This window comes from Lissotriton vulgaris, chromosome 2_1 (assembly GCF_964263255.1).
Source record: "Lissotriton vulgaris chromosome 2_1, aLisVul1.2, whole genome shotgun sequence".
Classification (NCBI taxonomy): domain Eukaryota; kingdom Metazoa; phylum Chordata; class Amphibia; order Caudata; family Salamandridae; genus Lissotriton; species Lissotriton vulgaris.
Genome location: NC_141687.1, coordinates 115332351 through 115352880, shown reverse-complemented (window position 1 = coordinate 115352880; position 20530 = coordinate 115332351). Strand labels below are relative to the sequence as shown.

Genomic DNA, 20530 nt, shown 5'->3' with positions numbered 1-20530 from the left:
GACGGAGCATCTGAATCAATCAAACACTCACACCCAGTCAAAAGATCTGGGTTTAATCCATCACCGCTCTTTAGCCCACTCTGCCACCCAGTTCAGACATGGCTATATGCAAAACAGTCTGACCCTGTGCCTCATGGGAACAGTCCAGCTCGAACTGCCAGACGTACAAAAATCTAGGGAGGGACATCATTTTGAAAGGGGCCGCACGTCCCAGTGGGGACAAAGGCAAGCCGCGCCACCGTTGAACGTCCCGTGTAAGGCGCCGAAGAGGAACATAGAGATTGCGGTCATATCGTACAGAGGGATCCAGGGAAATGAAAATTCCCAAATACTTGAACCCAGCCTCTGCCACTTGGATCGGAAATCTACGGGGTAGTGGAGGCAGCACCCCCGCTATAACGTATACACACGATTTAGTCCAGTTAATAACGAGCCCCGAGTTCTTCCCAAATGAGGTAAGGACATCAAAGAGCACGTTAAGGGACTTCTGAGGGGAAGTGAAGTAAAGAAGAATATCGTCCGCGTAGAGAGAGACGCGATCCTCAAGGTCCGGGGCCCACCGGATCCCTTTAATCGAAGGCTCCCATCGAAGCCACGCTGCCAACGGTTCAAATGCCCAGGCAAAAAGGAGAGGGGAGAGCGGGCAGCCCTGTCGGGTGCTGCGCCCCAGCGGGAACGATCCAGAGACTCTGCCATTAACAACTACCTGGGCCAATGGACGTTCATACAGAAGCTGTACCCACGCAATAAAGTTAGGGCCAAAACAAAACTTCGAGAGTGCACCTACAAATAAGGCCACTCAATAGTGTCGAAAGCCATCGTAGCATCCAGTGAGGCCAAGATGGCGGGTTCAGTAAGCGTCCCAGCTCTCGCGAGAACACCGTGAAGTCTGCGGAGATTGAGCGCCGTATTCCGATGAGGAATGAAACCGGACTGATCCGGATGGATCAAGTCGCAGATAACTGTTAGTAAGCCATTCGCAAGGACTTTAGCCAGGATCTTAGGCTCGGCGTTGAGCAACGAAATAGGGCGATAAGAAGTGCAATGGTCTCGAGACTTACCGTCCTTGTAGATGACAACTATAGTGGCCAAGCGCTGATCAAGGGGAAGGAGGCCAGCCTCAAAGGCATCAATGAACATATTGCGCAGATGGGTCGCCATCTTATCAGGCTGAAGCTTATAGAGCTCGATGGGTAGACCATTAGGCCCCATAGCCTTACCCGAACGCAAGGATCGTATGGCGATTGCAACCTCATCCACCGTAATGGGCGCATCCAAAGCGGACCTATCCTCCTCCGACACACAGGGCAGCGCAATATCACGCAAAAGCAAGCGGGAGTCAGCTTCGTCTCTATCACTCACCGATCGGTATACTGTTTGGAAATGGTCCACAAAGCATTCGACAATCTCCCCCGGATCAGACACGCATTCCTCAGTCTCACGGGTGATCACGGGCACCACACGATTCATTCTCTCAGATTTATCCAACCATGCCAACAACTTACTAGCCTTATCTCCCACATCATAGAGCCTGCCCAGTTGATTCATGTGCATTACCTTAGCAGCATTGGTCACCAGGGCCCTATAATCAGCCTGTTTCAGCGCTAAGGAGTGCAAGATTGCAGGGGTATCGTCACCACCCAATACACTTTCAAGCGAGGTAATTTCGGCCTCAAGGGCTATCAAGTTTTCCCTCTTGGCCTTCTTGTCAGTGGCAATGAAGGACAGTGCGAGCCCCGTATTACAGTCTTGAAGGCCTCCCACAAGGAAATAGGGGAAGAGATGGACCCCTCGTTCTCATCAAAATAACAGTCAATCGCCTTGACAAGTTCCGAACGGAGCTTAGGGTACCTAAAATGCCAAGGATGGAGGGGGGGGACCCTACTCCCACAGAAGTATCCCACCAAAACCTCAAGCAGCAAGGTAGAATGATCCGAGATACCCCTAGGAAGATGACGAACCCCACGCACCAAGGAGGTATGGGCAGTTAACATCAGAAAGTAATCAATCCTCGAGAGGCTGCCCGTGTGCACCAGAGTGGAAAGTGTATTGAGTTTGCGTGGGGTTCAACATCCGCCAGACATCCACAAACCCAAAAGTCTCAAGCAACTCAGTCGGCCACAACTGAGACGCCGGCAGAATCCTTGGGGGTAGCCAGTCACACTCAACCGAAACCACCGAATTGAAATCTCCACCCAATATAAGGATACCATCCGGAAGTCCTAGTAGAGTCCTTCCAAGGTCGGCATAGGTGGTGGCCTGGAGCCCCGGGGGAACATAAACAGTGACAATTGTAAGCAGTTTCCCCTCCCACCGCCCAGAGACACCAGCATACCGGCCCCGATCGTCGAGGGTGACCTCATCGATTTCAAGGGGTAGGGAGGATTTAACCATTATGCCGACCCCCCCCGAGAGCCGGATGTGAAGCCAGCATGCGCCACCAGTCGATAGCCTCGTCTATCGAGAGCCTTACAAGCGTTCCCTATCAAATGGGTCTCCTGTAGCAGAACTATATCAGGGGAATGACGTCTAACAAATTGAAGCACAACACCACGCTTGATCCTGCTGTCACCCAGACCATTAAAGTTCCAAGACAACAATTTCAAATCACCCCCCCGCCCCCGTCCCAGCAGAGCTCCCGAACATCCCTCTCCCGAAACCCTAGAACAGAAGGATAAAGGTAGAGAAGATGGTACCACGTGAAAAAAACATACAAAAAAAACCAAAACAACCCCTCCCTCCACCCCCAACCAACAACCCGTTACAACGCCCCCCACCCTGCACCCCTGCTGACTAAAAAGCCACCCCAAACTGCAGTGTGCCTGTCGCCCCTTTATAAAACTCTACACAAAGAACCCCTGAGGAGGAAGGGAGAGACAGTCCCACCCCGCCCCACCCCCGGGCCTAAGCAATAAGAAAATATAAACAATACTCTGTCGATAGATGGGACCCAGAACCGAACATCCAGAACCAAAATGTCACTCCTGTGCCGACGCACCTCCGTCCGCGCCTCCGGGGCCTCCACTCCCAGTGTCCTCCTTAGGCAAGGAGTCCAACCAGTCGCCAACACTGTCCGGTCGTTCAAAAAAGAAAGTGCGTTCCTGGTACTCGATGCGAAGGCGAGCTGGAAACAGCATCGCATACTTAAGTCCCAAGTCCCGCAATCGACGTTTCACTCCCTGGAATCCCGTCCGTTGCCGCTGCACTTGAGGAGTGAAATCAGGGTAAATAAGAATGGAACTGTTCTCGTATTTCAGTGGGGCATGTCTACGAGAGGCCTGGAGGATAGCGTCCCTATCCCGAAAGTGGAATAGCCTAGCGATGATCGGCCTCGGGGGAGTCCCCGGCTTGGTCTGTCCACCCGGGAAGCGGTACGCACGCTCGACCGCAAAAAACTTACTAAAGCCTGCGGGAGCAAGATGAGTCACAATTAAGTCCTCGACCAATAGATCCACAGAAGTATCACCACTGTTCTCAGGTACCCCGACTAAGCGAATGTTGTTCTGTCTGGCCCTATTTTCGTACTCCTCCAGACGTCTGGCCATCAGATCATGCGATGACCGCAGGTTGCCAATCTCCGACTGCGCGTCCGCCATGTCGGTGACCAGACTGGAGGCCTTAAGGTCCAAGGCTTTGACCCTCTCATTGGTCTTAGCCAAGTCCACTCTTATGAGGGTGACATCAACCGCCACCGTGTCTACCTTCAAGACGATGGCCTCATACTGGTGCCCCATGTCCGTCTTGATCCCAGCAGTGGCGGCCATGAGATCCTGGAGGGATACCTCAGACGTCGCCGCCAGGTCCGTCTTCGGGTCTTCAAGACTACGGCCAGCAGCACTGGGGGAGCCTTTCGGTTGTGTGCAGCGGTCCATGACATTGGACTGAACCGAGCCCCCACGAGTCGGCACCTTTGTCTTGCGCTTCTCAGTATCGGGTTTAGTCGCCATATTGGATGCAGCGCCCCGAAGGGTCTTTCTGGACCTGGTGTAAATGGCAGCGATCTGTAGGTCGCCAAAGCAGCACTTCTGCCCAAAATTGTAGCCTGCGAGACCAGGGTTGTGGCCAGAACGCACAGCGGGTCAGGCTACCGTGATCCGAGATGAGGAGTACGTCCAAGGCAGTCAGTTAAAGGTAAAAGGGAAACCGAAAGTGAAAGTGACAATGACACCGGTGGAGCAGATGTTCGGCGACTGTTGTTGAGTTACGTCTCGGCCAGCCAGAGCAGCAGAGACCCCGGTCCCGTCCGGGGTTAGGCCAGAAAGTATATGACGACGTAGAAATGGTTCCCGAAGTCCGATCTCGGCCCTGAAAAGTGTAGCAGGATCAGCAGAAGTAGAACTTCAAAAGCCCATCGAAATAATCAGGATATCAGAAGGATAGATGCATGAGGGCGGCGCGGGTCTCGGGAGCCCTCTGCTCACGCGACCATCTTGGATGCCCGCGTAGCTCCTCCATAGGACTTCCCATCTTGATGGGAACAGGCTTTGTACTGCAGTGATTTAGAGTTTGAAATGTGCTGGTGCATCACTGGTTGGCTGAATTACAGATATGAGTCCGAATCAAAATGTTATGAGTATTGTGTGGGAAGGCTTCCTGCAAAGTATAAATCTTGTCCACACTGGTGTAAGTGAATACATTCGCTTATTTTAGTTGGACCTTTACACGATTCAAAAAACTATTCTCTGTGGAGTTGCTGTAGTACTTTATCCAAATGTAACGTTTTTAGTTATACTTCAAACATGCTTTAAACATGCTCTTGCAGTAGATGTATCACATTTAGATTTATCACATTACTTTTTAAGGCAATTTGTGGCTCTTCCGAAATCCTAATGTTTCAGTTAGAAAATTGTTCTAGAAATGTTGCAATAAATTCCAGTATCTTATTGTGTCTAGTCACCTGTAGGGTTTTTTCACCTGTGCAGTGATTGGGGTCATATCTTCCAGCTGTCACTCCTGTTCTGGAAAGTATGAGCTCAGCCCGGCAATTTACAGACCTTTTTTCACTTTGAGCTGCCTTCTCCATCTTGTCTTGTATGTTTTTCAAAAAGTGCTGAATGGGAGTGATTGTACATGTATCCTGAGACTCTCCCAAAAATTAAGTGATAAATTGATCTGAATTTGTTTAAAAACTTAGAAAGGGTAACATGGCCCTTGTTTCTCCTACCTTAGCTAATTTTACTGGTGTTTGGGCAGAGTTTGAGAGATATTTAGGAAGGTCAGGGCCTAACTCACAATGATCTAATATTCACACAAGAGGTGCAGGCCTTAAAGAGAAGGTTGACAACATGTCAACATTACAGAGATTAGTAAGAAGAGTCTGGCTGCTTTGTGGCTGGCGGTGTAGAGTCAAGTACAGTTGTAGAAGAAGACAAAGACTCTGCTATATTTTCTGCCAAGTAGCCTAAAGTTTATAGTTTGGCTGTGTCCGCTCTTTGCTAATCAAGACATGGCGCGGTGGGCTGGAGCCAACTCTTGTTACCTCTGTCCTGCTAGATAGAAAGCATACTTGTGATATCACTAGAGTTGAGAAGGGAGAATGTCCATACAGCAGTAGAGCTTTGTTTGTGTATATAACCAGATGTCAGGACTGCAGCTTCTTTCCAACTAGGAGATTGTAGATTTGTAGTTGTTTTTCGAAGCTATGCTTCCCAAGGTCCACTCCCTCTTTTACTATGCAATGCTGTTAGATCTTGCAAATGAAGAAGAGGTTAAGAGTCTCTTAACAACTGCTTACTGACTCTCCTAGTGACTCTCAGTCTCTGATTGCCTATTAAATGGCTTTGTAACCAAATGAGAACCTTCATGAGTCAAGTTGAGCTTTAACTCCTTCCATGCTCATGACGAGCTGAGCTCGTCATGAGCCACGGTGCTCTGGTGCTCATGACGAGCTCAGCTTGTCATAAGCCGTGGAACGCTCGCATGCGGGGAAAATTCCCCTGCTGTGTTGATCGTTCCACGGGAACGGGTGTGGCCATGACGAGCTGAGCTCGTCATGACCACAGGAGCGCCGTGCCTCATGACGAGCTCAGCTAGTCATGAGCATGCGGGCGCCGTGCGCGCCCCCTTCCCCCCCAGCACAGCGGGAAAATAACCCCCGCAGCAAAGGGGTTAAGGGGTTGCATGACCTTATGAGTGCCGCGAGGACCGCTGTAGTTCCGCAGCCATAATACCTAAGAAAGGGACAAAGCTCACTGCCAGGCATACCAGCACACAGTTTGCCCAAAGCATTTTGTAATAAAAGCATGGCATAAATAAACCTCATTTAAGTTGGGTATCTTTAATATTTACCATTGTTGGTGCAGCCAGTGCTGTGTATCTCTAGACACGCGTCATGATATTTGTCGTCCTTCTGTACAGAGTAATAAGTCAAATTTGGATTGCTGGCAGTGCTGCTCAGTCTTCTCAGGTTCCTGTGCCACTCCCAGAGAGCAGGTGCATCTCGGAGCGCGTCAGACTGACAAATCAACAAGGAGCCAATCACAAAAAAGAAAGGGAGCAGAGTGCCTGGCAAATCGACACACATTTCCCCAGATGCATTGTGGCAAATGCAATGAATAATCACACTCACTTTAGTTGAAAGTATTTAGTGTTCACTATTGTTGGTGCAGCCAATACTGTTTATCTCAAGACACAGACTGGCTGCAGTAACAATGGTGACTAGTAAATGCTTTAAACTAAAGTAAGTTTTATTATGCACTGCATTTACCACAATGCATCTGGGCGAATGGTGTGCGATATGGCAGTACTCATAATTTTCTGCCCTGAGCTATGGCTTCAGGACAGCTTTCTTCCATTCAAAATTATTACTTTTCAACCTGTTCTACAAAATAGTTGGACATTTTATATAATTCCCCAGATATTCCAGGACTGGAGTTGGAATAGTAAACAAGCCTCTTGAAATATTTGGTCTAATTTGCTCTTTCCCCAAATATTCTAGGACTGGAGTTGGAGTAGTAAACAAGCCTCTTGGAATATTTGGCCTAAGTTGCTCTGTCCCACAATATTCTAGGACTGGAGTTAGAATAGTAATTTTGACCTTCCAGTGTCCGCCACTCCCAATGATGCACTCCGCTCCTCCACCCCCTTGGTAATATGTAAGGCAGTGTCCAGCTGATAGATTCAAAGGAGGCAGTCACCCTGGCTGATACTATTGAACATTGCAACATTCACCCAATGTGCAGATGTTGTAATATTTTCGGATACGCTCCAAATTTTTGTGGCCTTCAGTGGTCCTTCATGTCTCTCATCCTCCGTTCTCACATCTCAGGTCATTGTGTCTTTGCCCAACTTCAGCATCTGGGTCACTCATCTATGTTGGGAAGTGTGGCTCAGGGGTCAGAGGCGGCAGACCCAGAAGCTGAGATCGGTCCTGGACCAGGGTTCAATTCCCTGCCTCGGCGGGTCTTGGGCTAAAAAATTCCATGGACTCGATAATTCTCGCTCCGGTGCCTTCTCGACTCACGGGTTCACACTCTGCGACTCTGGGCAATAGCTTGCTTAATCTCCACAACGGCCCCTCGCGGCGGGATGCCTGACTTTCACCTTGTGGATACCCGCTAGGGCTATCACACAGGGGAATATCAGGACGGGTTCCCTAAGCAAGCGCCGGGACACCCACTGCGGGTAGCTGTGCGCTATATAAGCTCAACTACATTTACATTTACATTTACATCTACACCAGTACTGGTGCTGTCAGCCAAGGTGCCAGGTGGTTGTTGGGAAAAAGAGAGAGAAGAAAAGAAAAAAGGATATTCCAGGGGTGGCAGAAAAAGAATCGGAGTACGCTGTATCATAATATTTTAATGATGTTTCTGCGGTCCTGATGAGTATGCCCATGGTCCAGTTCACTCTCCTGATCCAGGAGCTTTGTAGCGCATAGGCTGCCCGAGCCATCTTCCCACAGCAAGAGACATCTGCTCTAGGGGAACAGCAAAACCAGATGGATGTTGTCCAGTTTATCTGCTGTGCAAGATGCAATTCACCATTCATCAAAAAAAAGTTTATAACCTGCTTCAACATTACCAACATTTGAGCCCAGATGGAGGGAAGAGATGGATTGCACGAGGAAAAGAAAGGAGAGGGTAGGTTTAAGCATTTTTGCCAGGGCTGCTTTTGGTTCCCCAATCCTGCCCTGCAAGGAGAACTTGTTTGCGGGCCAGGGAGAACCCCACTGGCTGTACGGGCTGGACTGTTCCCATGAGGAGCAGGGTCAAGACTGATTAGCATATGGCTGGGTCCAAACCGGGCCGGTGTGGAGACAAAAAAAATAATGGATTAAACACACATCTGAGACTGGGGGTGAATGTTTGCATTGTTCATCATTTCATCCATCATCTGTTCTTTTTGTCTTCCTGCAAGGAAAGCTTGATATATTTTGTTAACAAATGACCTGTCCATATAAGGCAAGGTCATCGATGCCTTTCTTTTGTGACCTGGTGACCAGGCTTGTATGGTCCACCGGATCGAAGGCAGCATAGGATCTGGTAGAATGAATGCCACACCTACTACCATCTATCAAGAAGAGGATGCTGGTTGAGGTTGATGTGCGCCATTTTGAAATGCATCGTGGGCAGCAGTAAATGTGGACAGTACTAGGCGGTGAGAAAGGGTGACGTGCCCAGGGGCTTTGCATCAATGTTGCTTCTTTAATGTGGACATATAAATGTTCTGCTTTGACAGCTTTTCAACCAAAAGTCATCATGGTTGGCATTTTTTCAGTTTTTTGGGCGAATTGGACGTTCCTCAAGCCCACCATATGATTTCAGTTTGAATCTACAGAAGGACGTCCCATTGCCGCACCTTCAAAGTTTTCCTGGTGTAAGCTAAGAAATCAGACTGGAATTTGGACGATAATAATCCACACAGCTCTTCTGCTTCTTGATTCAAAAAAACTCTGTGCCCCAAACCCCATATGGTCTTCCCTGCCCTTGAAACTTCGGTGCTTAATTTGTGCTGGGCCCAAAGGTTTTGTTCAGAAGCCCGCAGCTGGCGCTATCAAAGGTCGGGGTCGAATACCAACCAAGCAAGGAGTCTTAATTCCACCTCATGCCTCTTTAATCCACCACAAGATTCCGCCCACCTCTTTATTTCACTCGTGCAGGTTCCTGCTTTCTCCCATTAGCACGGGTTTTGCGTCTTTCTCTTCCTATGCTTAAGCCTATTTGTGTCTCTCACTCTCTCTCTCGCTCTCTCTCGGAAAAATAGGTGCTGGTCCCCAAAAATAACAGCTGGTGAGCCCCAACTGCAATCCCTTTGCTCACATTAATTTCTGCCTCTGGTATAGGAGTGTTTGGCATTGGTTATAATGGAGAGGAGCTATGCCAGAATTTTAGAATATCCATTGTCCATTAGATGTGATGCATCTCTTAAGGATGGCCAGAAAACTTAGCAATGCTCTTTCCATCGTGCAGCAACATTGGACACCCCCTACTTTGCCCCCACCCCCCATTAATCGAAACAAATTCAGTACCCCTGAGAGTGCAACATTTCTTTCGGAAGTTGTGTGGTTTACCTTTGGTTCTGCATCGGAAACGGGGCAAGGACTGTTAACACTTCAAGCAAAATGACATTTTGCTACTGGAGTGCCCTCAAACCATTATAAAAGGGCTGGGATTTTTGCCCTTCTCTTGTAATGTAGCAGCAGCTTACTTTATTGAGGCACCTTGTGTATCGGGCCTGAAGACCTGGATAACTCCGCAGCGGTTCTCCATATTAAATTACCCCACGCCCTCAGGCGGCAGGCCCGGCACGTAAGTGACATTTTGAACCTACTTGAAAAAGAAATGATAAACTAAAATCTTGAAAACCTTTTGTTTTAATATCTGCAGTAGGTCTCGATTCTGACTATAATTGAGTATTCCTCTATACATTAAATTGTACAACACTAGCTGGACTTGCGAGTGCCTAGAGGTTACCATTAGACTCCAGTGGAGCTACCTGAATACCGAAATCCTCTTCATCCACAACTGTGTGTTTGAGGAGAGATTATATTTCGGCCACACACTAATACAATGGTGGATAAAAATTAAATTTGCAGCAGTAAATTCCACATCCTGTTTCAAAGAATAAGTATTCTATGATCCTAAATTGCAGGTGTAGTGACTATCACAGTGGATTGTTTCCTGTCACGTTTTGTGACGTGAAACCTGTCAAAATATGCATAATTCTGGCTTCCCAAGGGGAAATCTGGAATAGGTAGTAACGCTGCACCCCAGAATTACCGAGCTCTACAATCATGGTAAATCCGCGTGTGGAATTACCGATGTGGTGTTCTTGCATTTGTTTGAGGCCTAGTGCTTCATTTGAGCCGGTGCTCAGCACCGGCTCTTAATTGGTTTCTGGTGCTGCCACCGGCACCTAATTGTCAACACCATATTTACAACAGTCCACCACAAGGTGGCGCTGCTCATCTAATTTAGAGATGAGCGGAACGTTGTTTAGGAATCCAATATACATTAACCCCTCCCACGCTGGTGACGGAACTGCTCCGTCACGTCCCTCGGGTGGGCTGTGCTGGTGACGGAACAGTTCCGTCACAAGCACAGCACACCCGAGGGGCGTGACGGAGCGGTTCCGTCACCAGCGTGGGAGCGCCGCACGGCCCCCTCCGCCCCTTAGCACTGCGGCGGAATAGCCGCCGCAGCGAAAGGGTTAACATTGCTTTTACCTGCCTCCCCAGCCATTCCTTTAGCTTTGGGGACCTCGAATAATCTGAACTTTCGTATTCACATGCAAGAGAGATGGTTACTAGTTGTTTTGTCATCAATGACAAGGGCGATGGGTGGTGCAAGCTGCTGTGGCCTCCTCGTTAGAGCCCTGGCACTTACTATTTTACAAATTAAGCACTGGAATTACAGCAAACACCCAATTGGGGACCTTAAATGATGCGCGGGCTTGTAGGGATAGATAGAGACCATGCATTAAGAGCAGAAAAGACAAAAGGACATGCTATAGTCCAGCATATGGTTTTCAGCTTTTCAATATTTGGTTTTATTTGTAAAAGACCAACATTACCACTAAATTAAATTTTAAATTTGCTTTTTTGTAATTTAAATAATATATTTCATAATTTAAGCAATGGTTAGGTGTACATTTGGTTTAGTATTCCGTATTTAGAGTTTCAAATCCTTGAGATTGCATAGGCGGGGGTCTCCGGCTTCCAGTAGTGATTCTGTGGGGGCCCAAAGGGGTCAAGAGTTTATAAACCGTTGTCTTATATGGAAACTGAAGAAAGACTACAGCTACTTGAGCTCTGCTTCCATAAAAGGTGCACTGTTGCCTAAAGAGTGCCATTGTATGTATATTTAGTTACTTGTTTACTATTTATTAGGATGAATTAGATGAAAATAGTTTCCTAGTGAGAGGAAAATAAGATTACATTGCCAAAGTGAATTATTGTGTTATTTACTCGTGAGGGTTTTACACTGAAGAAACCTCTCACATGGGAATTGCGACGTTTGCGTATTCTTGGAATTGTACTAAGTCCTAGGTTTCCAGTAGTACTCACTAGTTTTTGTGAATCTGAAAAGTTGCAAATATATTCCAAACAAAGGAGAAAACCGACTTCTGGAAGTAGATTTCAGACTGTAGCAACCTGGGCTTTGTGGACTTGGGTGTTGGATACTTAGAAAGTACTGGAAGCACACATCACCACAGAAAAGGCATACAATCATAGTACAAACCTTAAATATATTTGTATTTTATATTTTCATCTTCCTGTCCTATCTTCAACCCCCCCTCCCCCCAAGTCCATAAAACAAAAAAAAATCCTTCCTCGTCATTGCCCTCGGAGAAAACTTTTAGTTTCTAAGCGGATTCCAATTATTTGATTGTTCTTTTCAATCTGTGTCCAGACCATAGGTGAAGAATTCAGAGTTTTCTGCCAACTAAGCAGAAACGCAGCAGCAATTAAAGTTGACATAATCGGCTCATTCATGTAGTAAATGTGATTATTAATGGTTTAGATGAAGTGTGGCTGTTCTTAATTCTTTTCTCTAATTCCTTTGACAGAGTTTGGAACAGGACGTACAGAATGAAATGGAAAGTAAGAGAATTTCAAATTCCTCTGTAATTGCAAATGGCCATCAGCCTTTAACGAGTAAGTAGCTGCAGAACCCGGAAAATGTAAAATGTATTTAATTTGTACCTGAAATGAACATGAGATGTATACAAAAGCACAAAGTGCCTTGTTTACCAAGCACCAATGTTTAAGCACCTTGGGCGCAGCCTCCTCCTTAAAACTTCTTTGTCAAAGGTCCTCTTTCCAGCCACTGGACCATCCTAGGCATGCCTCGAAAAGGGCACTCAGATCCAGCAAAAGACTCAAATCACTTCTGGCTATTACAGTAAATGGATTTAATTGGCGAAGTGCTGGAAGGTGTTTCTGTAACTGTGCAATGAGTTTCTCATGACATTGGTCTATAGTCCACATTCAGCTCAATATAGGTTGAGTGGTGGAAAAAAAGACTGAGTGAGTGCGCATGTACAAACATCCTCACCCTAGTTACGAGACCCCCAGCAGTGCACGAGGTAGTAGCAGGACTTTCCCTGTATGTGTAACCTGGTACTTAGCTGCAATCATTGACAGGTAGAGACTGCAGTTAGTCAATAGAGCATGTTTCAGATGTGTGAGCTGGGAATTTTTTGAAACTGTCAATATCTCCAGGTTAATGTGTCACCTTGCAAAATTGGTTAGGTTGTCATATAGATGCCGTCTCTTATCTAAAATGTAAGCAGCTTAACGAAACCAACTCTGACATTTTGTTGGCTACTCACATTTGATTGCTAAACCTAGGAGAAGTTTCTTGAGAGGGTCATTTAACAAGATTTAATTGGCAAAATGGTATTAAGTCGATTTTTATTTAATGGAACTTACTAAAATAGACCCATAATAGGTTACTTCTACGTTAAACATTTGCTTAAAGTCCTAAACGTCTTTAAGGACAAAATACTGTTGACTCGCTGAACTACATTCACATTATCAAAGGTTTTTGTGTAGAACGTTTTTAAAATATGATCAATTTCAATTCAATAAAGTATTTGAATTGCAATTTGCGGATTTGAAATCAAAGCTTGTTTTCAATCTTGTTACAGATATTGTTATACAGAGGTAGTTGGCATGTTGAAGGGTTTTCTAGGGATTTTATTTATAGGCCGGGAATAACTATTTTGAATAATGTCAAGTGTAGTGCTTGAATAGCAGGATGAGGCGGGGAGCCTCTAACTCGGTCTACCTGAAGATGTCCCGCAACCAAAGGTTTCTGGTAAGATCCAATCCTTTATGGATTCATACACTTTTATAACCCATTAAAGCTAGACCAGTGCACGCTCCACTCCTGTGAGTGAGGCACACTTCTGCACTGTGACTTTTCTAAAACTCAAATGCTTTCAGTGCGTTGCTTTAGTTGGAGCACAGCCTCCATAGGCCAGTTTAGTGCATCTTATTTCAGGCACAATGTTTCTCCATTATGGGATCATGCTCTAATGGGATAAACCACCATAATTCAGTTACTAAAAGCAATAATGCTAATGGAGGCATAATCGCTGTACGTAGCCCTGCAGAAAAATCGTGCAAAGTTAGATGAGTTACGATAAGGATGAAATTAGCCATTTGGGATGACATCATGATTATTATTTCTTTGAATAAGTTAAATGAGGCTCAATTAAAATTAGAAGTTTCCCCTAAATGATATCTTTATGATGTAGAGTTACTTAGAATGCATCTTTGTACCTGTTATAGGCATATGCCAAATACACATTGTAGAGGGAGTTCAATTTCGATATCCTGAGAAACTGTGAAAAGCCAACCTGTACTTTTGATGGGTAATCAAGTGATAGAATCACCTTATGCAATGAGGGTTAGTTTAGTTCAACAATGTTAGACGTGGCTTTTTCAGCAGGTTTACCCCCAGACCTTTTGCTTTTTGGCCTCCTGTTTTTGACCTCGTTTTTGTTTGTTTTAGGACTCTGAGCACTTTACCCCTACTATTTAGTGCTGAAGTGCATATTCTCTCCTGGTAAATTGTTTTACTGATTGGCATTTTAATGATTGGCATATTTGATTTACTGATAAATCCCTATTAATGTGCACTGTGTGTGCCCAGGGCCTGTAACTCAAATGCCACAAGTTGGGCTGCAGTACTGATTGTGCCACCCACACAAGTAGCCTTTCAAAGGTGTCTCAGACCTGCCACTGTAGTGTCTGTGCGCAATTCTTAACTGCCATGTAGTCCTACCAAGTGCAACCACTTGCCAGGCCCTAGCCTTCACTTTTCTTACATGTAAGCCACCCATCAGGTAGACCCTGTGAGCAGGGTGCAGTGTATGTGAAAGGTAAGAACAGTTAAGGAACCCATGGAAATAGTAAGGTCAGATGAGGAATAAATGGATTAAAGTAGAGAGCAGCATTGGAAGAATGCAGCTGGTAGTAGAAACGTCTTTAATCCAAGATAACTTTTCGGGGAAGCTACGGTCAGATAGATTAAAAGAATCCGTAGCGGATAAAAGATCATTGCTACATATGTGGGCTACAATATTGTTAGTGAATGTTTGATTATTAACCAGATGTGTTGAGAGGCTAGCATACACCGATTTAGGATAGCATCATTCACACAATAGTATGTCAATCTTTTTTCAAACTACCTAGGTTTATTAAATAGTGTAGGAGATTATCTGGATGCAGAAACGCAGGTTGAGGTTAAGGTGGTACTATACCAGCTTGTTAAAGCCAACTCTAGTATCTTTCCGTATTGGACTTTCCAAAGCAATCATGGAAGGTGTTACCACAGTATGATGATTGCAACAGTTGTATTAACCATTGTATGCTACTAGACTGTCAAGGAAACAGTGATCATATTAGTTCGCAAACCACATGAAGATAAATTATTATATTTAAACTGCAGAACTGTCATTATTTAAAGATGACATATAGATTTTGACTGCTCATGCCTGAAGCCGTGGTTGATTACTTAACATGTTCCACTCTGATATGTTTTGTTAACTAAAAGTTATATCACAACTTATTCAGTAGGAATACTAATGTTACCACTGTGGGGCGTTATTATTGCAGACAAAGCCTTTCCAACCATTAGGAATATTTGGATGTAACTTAAGCAAGCCTGGGTTGGGGAAGGTAATAGGACATCTGTTTAAGCAGCGGAAATTTTTGCGCCCCTCTTCTGATTCACCTAGCTATGCAGTCCCATGAGCCCAGCTTTTAGGGAACAAAACTGTATTTGTGCTAAGGTGTGATGAGGCGCTTAAGGGTCCTTAGTAAGCTGCTGATGTGCTGAACGTCTAGGGGTCTCCAAACCGGTCCTGGAGGGCCGGATCCATGCCAGATTTTTAAAATAACTACATGTATCTCAATGGGGTAATCCAAAAAATCTGGATTGGATCCGGCCCTCCAGGACCAGTTTGGAGACCTAAGATTTGCATTTCATGACCTAGTACTGGCCTTTTCACAGGGATGGAATACATTTGGGAAATTGTGCAGCTTTCCCAACTTCCTCTGATAACTTAAAACATCTGTTTCTTAATGTAACTTATAGTAAACTAATGTTTCTTCTCTTCTGAAATTGTCTGTACTCCTACTTCTTTTGACCAGAATGAGGCTTCAGGATATTAACCTCTTCCCTTGTGTCTGTGGCATTTCATTTCATCAAGTAATCAAAACACAGATTTCTGTATTTGTTGCATCTACAACCATCTACACCTCTCGCAGCTCCGCGTTCATCTGCAATGGGAGATAAAGGTGTCAGAATAGCTGGTCTGGATTACTTCAGACTCTCACCTGACCACACCTGTATAAGTGCCCTGATAGAGCGTGCCGCATTAGCATTGCTACTTTAGGATACAAGAATATTTTAAAATCGTGATGAATTGTAAGCTGACGGCAATGAAAAGGTGGCACTCTATAAAGGTTGCGTGTGTCAAGTGACCTCATTAATAATACCAGTCATTTTAATTTAATTCCATAGTTGATTGATAATTTTCTAATTATTAAAGCCATCAAAAATGTATTTTGTGATGCTCCCTAATCACATATAGCTAATAAATGTGTTTGGTTAAAAGGTCAAAGTATGTATAATTCCACATTATTGACACTTGTGCTACAATGATACTGAAATTTAAAAAACATAACTGATTAACAAAATTATATATAAAAAAGTCACTAATTACAGAGCTTCTAAAACGTAGTTTACTTGTGAGATGAACTTCCATAGTGTGTCTTCACATTTCTTCTTCTATGTTGCATATGATCCAATTCTAACACGCCTGAAGAAACTCCAACGAAGGGCGAGCATGTGTCCTATACTTCTATGTTTGACCATCCAATGCATACTACACAGTTCCAATCCGCAAGTGCTAGCCTCCACCTAGTTCTATTAATCGCCAACAATTCCATTTTACATCACCAGAAGTTCAGAATTGTTGAACTGACTCTAGGACGACAAGTGTCCCTTAACTGAGGTTGGAGTCGACTATATTTGAAGGAGGACTACTACTGTGGTGTACCTTTATGAACATCTTTCTTAGATCTGAATAAATCCATTCCCTAGTATATTTTGATTAGCCACTCAGTTCCCCTTACATGTGTTGCCATGACTCTCTCCAACGCTTAAGGACTACAGAGATCTAGTTTCCTGCTTCAACCGTTTGGTCTTGAGGCACTTCAAAGTAAGCAAGATCTCTTTTGCTACTCATTCAAGCAAAGTACCAGGTCTGGTGTTCCTCAAGCTATGTTGCAAATCAATTCTAGCACACAGCCCCTCCTCTGCAGCTGTATTATATCCAATTCCAAGTCTCATTAACACATATTTCCTTAATTTGAGGGTTCTAATCCAAAGATTGACTTCAGGTTATGCAAGAACCAGGCCTTTCAGGTAGAATTCCAGAATAGGAGCTTTTCTATGGGCTTTACTAGTAATCTTCAGTTCTTTAAGCAAATCATGACAATCATGACCAGTTTTACTTGAGGTATTGTCAGTTATCAAGGGTTGTTTATATCCACTTGCCGTCCTCTATTGCCTGTAGAAAATGATAGCTGTGCATCACTTCCAACTAGTGCCTCTTTAGGTACCAAGCTCTACAGCCTGACCCACTTCCGGATGATTTAACTTTTGTTTTTGCTTGATTGACTGTAATGTTTTTTTCTACAGGCAGGACACAGTGCTTCTGTAACCTATCAGTTGTATGGAAATATATAGCAATATTGTCACAGTATAATGTTAAATATGGTATCCTTATAGCTACTGTGTAAAAACATCCAGAAGTTTTCACCAAATTAGAAAAACATAGCCTGAAGATGAAGGGCCAGTTTGCAATTCTGCATCAAGCCCATATTGCAACAAACTCTTCCTCCAATGTCCCCACAGTCAGTCCACTGCAGCCGTGCCCATAACTTGGTCAGTTATCAACTTCAAAATTGGGGAAGAAATCCCCATCCAGTCAAGCTAACACCACAAGTGGGCATGGTCAGCCTTCTTAAAGGCTACTGTTGGACCCACAAACCCACTATCCAGTGGTACACCAACCCATCCTCACTCTCGAAACATCTTTGGTCAGGGTGGACAGCGCTGCAGGATTTTGCAGAATAGTCCTCTACAGGCAAAACCTGTTTTAGAATGTGACTGTATGCTGGATTTGAAGACCCATTTCAATAGGTGCTCCAGTATGCCTTTATCAAACAGCTTTGCTTCTGGGCTCGGCATTGAAGTTCCGCCTAACTTTCCCAACATCAGGCCTTTTCTCACGCATCATTATCACTCCTTCCCCTTGCATACCAATGCATCTGCTTTTATATGGAATATAGTACACCCTACTGTATATTATAAGGATATTGCAAGTCGTTGAGTGGTTCCATGACAATATAGAAGAACGAGGCAGAAGACAGTTTCTTTATAAGGTTATGGATCTCAGAGGTGACTTGCAATATCATTATCATGTATTACAGAGGGTACTTCATTCCTTTAAACACATGGTAACACCATCACATTTTTCCCCAAAACTACTTAACTCCTTGTTGCACAGCTCTCTCATAGAAAAGATAGATCATGTTTGCAAACATGAATAATACAAATAGAATCCCTAGTGCAAAATTAAAGACCTCAAAAAGGCAGTTAGATATTTGACAAGAGAAGTCAGTCCCTCACCCCGAAAATAATAGAAATAAAAATAAAAAAGCACAGTAGCAAAATGTAGAAATAGTATAACTCTTCAATAATTACCTAAGTAATTTAAAAAATGAACATGTTGCCATGAATGTCTAGATTCTACATTTTGACTGCACAGCTAGAAAAACAGAGCAGACAAAAGAAAAGAAAAGTTTGTTTCCTTCTTTAAACAAATTCTTAAATTATGCTCTGTGACCTGGCCTGCCTTTCCACTTGGCTGCTGGTTCTGCCACCAGGCATTGTGGAATCCACACTCACTTGTAATTACTTACTACAGTTTAGTTCTGATGTCATTTCTTTATAGTAGGTGACTGCATGCGTCACAAGTTGCTGATTGCAAAGATGTTATAGACTGTTTTTTATACAGGGATTGCAGAACCCATGTATTACAATTTACTTAATACGGCTTGCAGTATCGATCCCTACCCCCCCCCCCATCCAGGGTAAGGTTTTGAGTGCCTTACATGAAAGTGCCTCACGGCCTGTGGTTTGAGACGGTCGTAGACTCTGTGAGCCTTATTAGTAGTGGGAAATCCACGACCGGTATTCCATTCAAATTGACACCCAATGTATTGACTCGCCTGTGCAAGAACCTCACGTATTTACCACAGCAACCTGGGCCAATGGCTCTCTCCAAGCCCGTGAAGCTTGTGGTCTTAAGGCTGCCACTTTCCAAACACTATCCTACTGCCGAATCGCATGTAGCCTGAACAATTAGCATGAGTCATCTAAGGTGAACTTTTTTCTCATTAGTGATTCTGATTTATGCTGTTGACTTCAGTTGCATATGAATGGTTAACTGCACCTTAGGTTGTGGAAGCTGCACACCGGCTTTGAGTGTGTTTACTCACTCCAAACTGAGTCCCCTCATCAGGGCCGGACTGGGAACCAAAACCGGCCCCGGCAGAGTGCTCGCCCGGCCCCCCTCCTCACTCGGGGGGGTTTGGAGGTGCCGCCGAGCTCTTTGCCAGGGCCCGTTTTCAGCCGATTTTGTTACAGGGCCGATTTTGCAACTTTAAAACACATATTTTTGCATTTTGTCACCTCCTCAGTAATGACCCCCGGGGCGGCCTGCACCTACCGCATGCCCCTTCCTACGCCACTGCCCTTTTCACTAGGCTCATGCTTTATCCATCCCTATGCTTCTAACTATTCTTCTACTGGTTCCTAGACATGGGTTGATACAGAACTATCAGTGGAACTCTTGTGAACATCTACTCTGGGGTTGCCACTGTGCAGGATACAAGTGTACATCTGTACCAAACAAAGTACCGATCATGGTCCTATTTACACCCAGTATTGGAATAGGAATAGTACACCTGGAGGTTTTCAAAGTATTTTCTTTGTTTTTATAGGTCAACTGAAAATGGCCAATGAAGTTGCTTCACATGGCCAGGCTGGGAGTCTGTCCTCCCAGGAACATTCGCCTACCACCGGCCTGCGCATGCCCCACCTTCCTGTTACCGCAGTCACACGAGTATCTGAAAAGTTTTCTGCTGAGTCGTCCACCTCGTTCAGCAGCAACTCGTCCAGCAGCCACTTAGGACACAGCAACAAGAACCACAACGAGGCTGCCACAAAGACTTCAAACCAGTCCGGTAAGTTAAGAAAGCAAATCCCTCCAGTGTGATCCTCTCTCCCGCTCCGGCTCCTAGTGAAGTTGGATGGAAGCCACTTGGAGTGCGCCTTCTGCTGGGGTTTTATCTTGAGTGTTCCATATAGAACAGCTGCTTAATTAAAGCCCTTTCTCAATCTGAGCTGATGAGTGTAGGAAAGGTATGCAGGTTTGTATTATGTTTTGAGCATCTTCCGACATTACAATAAAATATGTTTTTCTATCCAGGACACTTCAATCTACTTATTTTTTACCAAAACCCAACAGTTGTGAGGAACAGATTGTTTTTCTACAGTGATATTGACTGCCTGAATGTTGCCCTGGTTTCTCTAGCGCATGAAATCCACCATCATGCCCTCAGATGTCATAGCTGGTTTTGAAGCTGCTGTTGTGATGCTAATGTCCAACCTGCTGTAGGATAACAGAGGTTTATGAATGTCAATTCTACATCCGGGTACAGGTAGAATTGACTGGTAGGCCCAGGCCTCGTTCCAGGTTATTTTTCAGCAGAAGCAGTACGACTTTTGTTAAGACATCCTGGAATTAACTTTCTCAGCAGACCGATGGAACAAAGACACAATCCATTCCACACACATTACATTCCACACACATTACATTACATTGTGGAGAAGTGTGGCTCAATGGTTAGAGCAGCAGACCCTGATGCAGAGGTCTGGCCCGGGACCAGTGTTCAATTCTTGCCTCGGCGGGTCTTGGGCTCAATTTCTTCGGACCTGATAAT

General features: G+C 44.8%; 1 protein-coding gene across 2 annotated transcripts in view; it reads left to right on the top strand.

Moving 5' to 3' along the window:
• Positions 1–20530, top strand: part of SMTNL2 (smoothelin like 2) — a 379037-nt gene that overhangs the window by 217437 nt on the left and 141070 nt on the right. The window contains exons 2-3 of one of the 2 annotated variants that reach the window (XM_086954547.1): positions 12010–12043; positions 19529–19771. In XM_086954547.1, coding sequence (XP_086810673.1) covers positions 12010–12043; positions 19529–19771 — 277 coding nt within the window. Of the gene's footprint in view, positions 1–12009; positions 12098–19528; positions 19772–20530 lie in introns of both variants that reach the window. The other variant, XM_086954546.1, reaches the window with a different exon arrangement.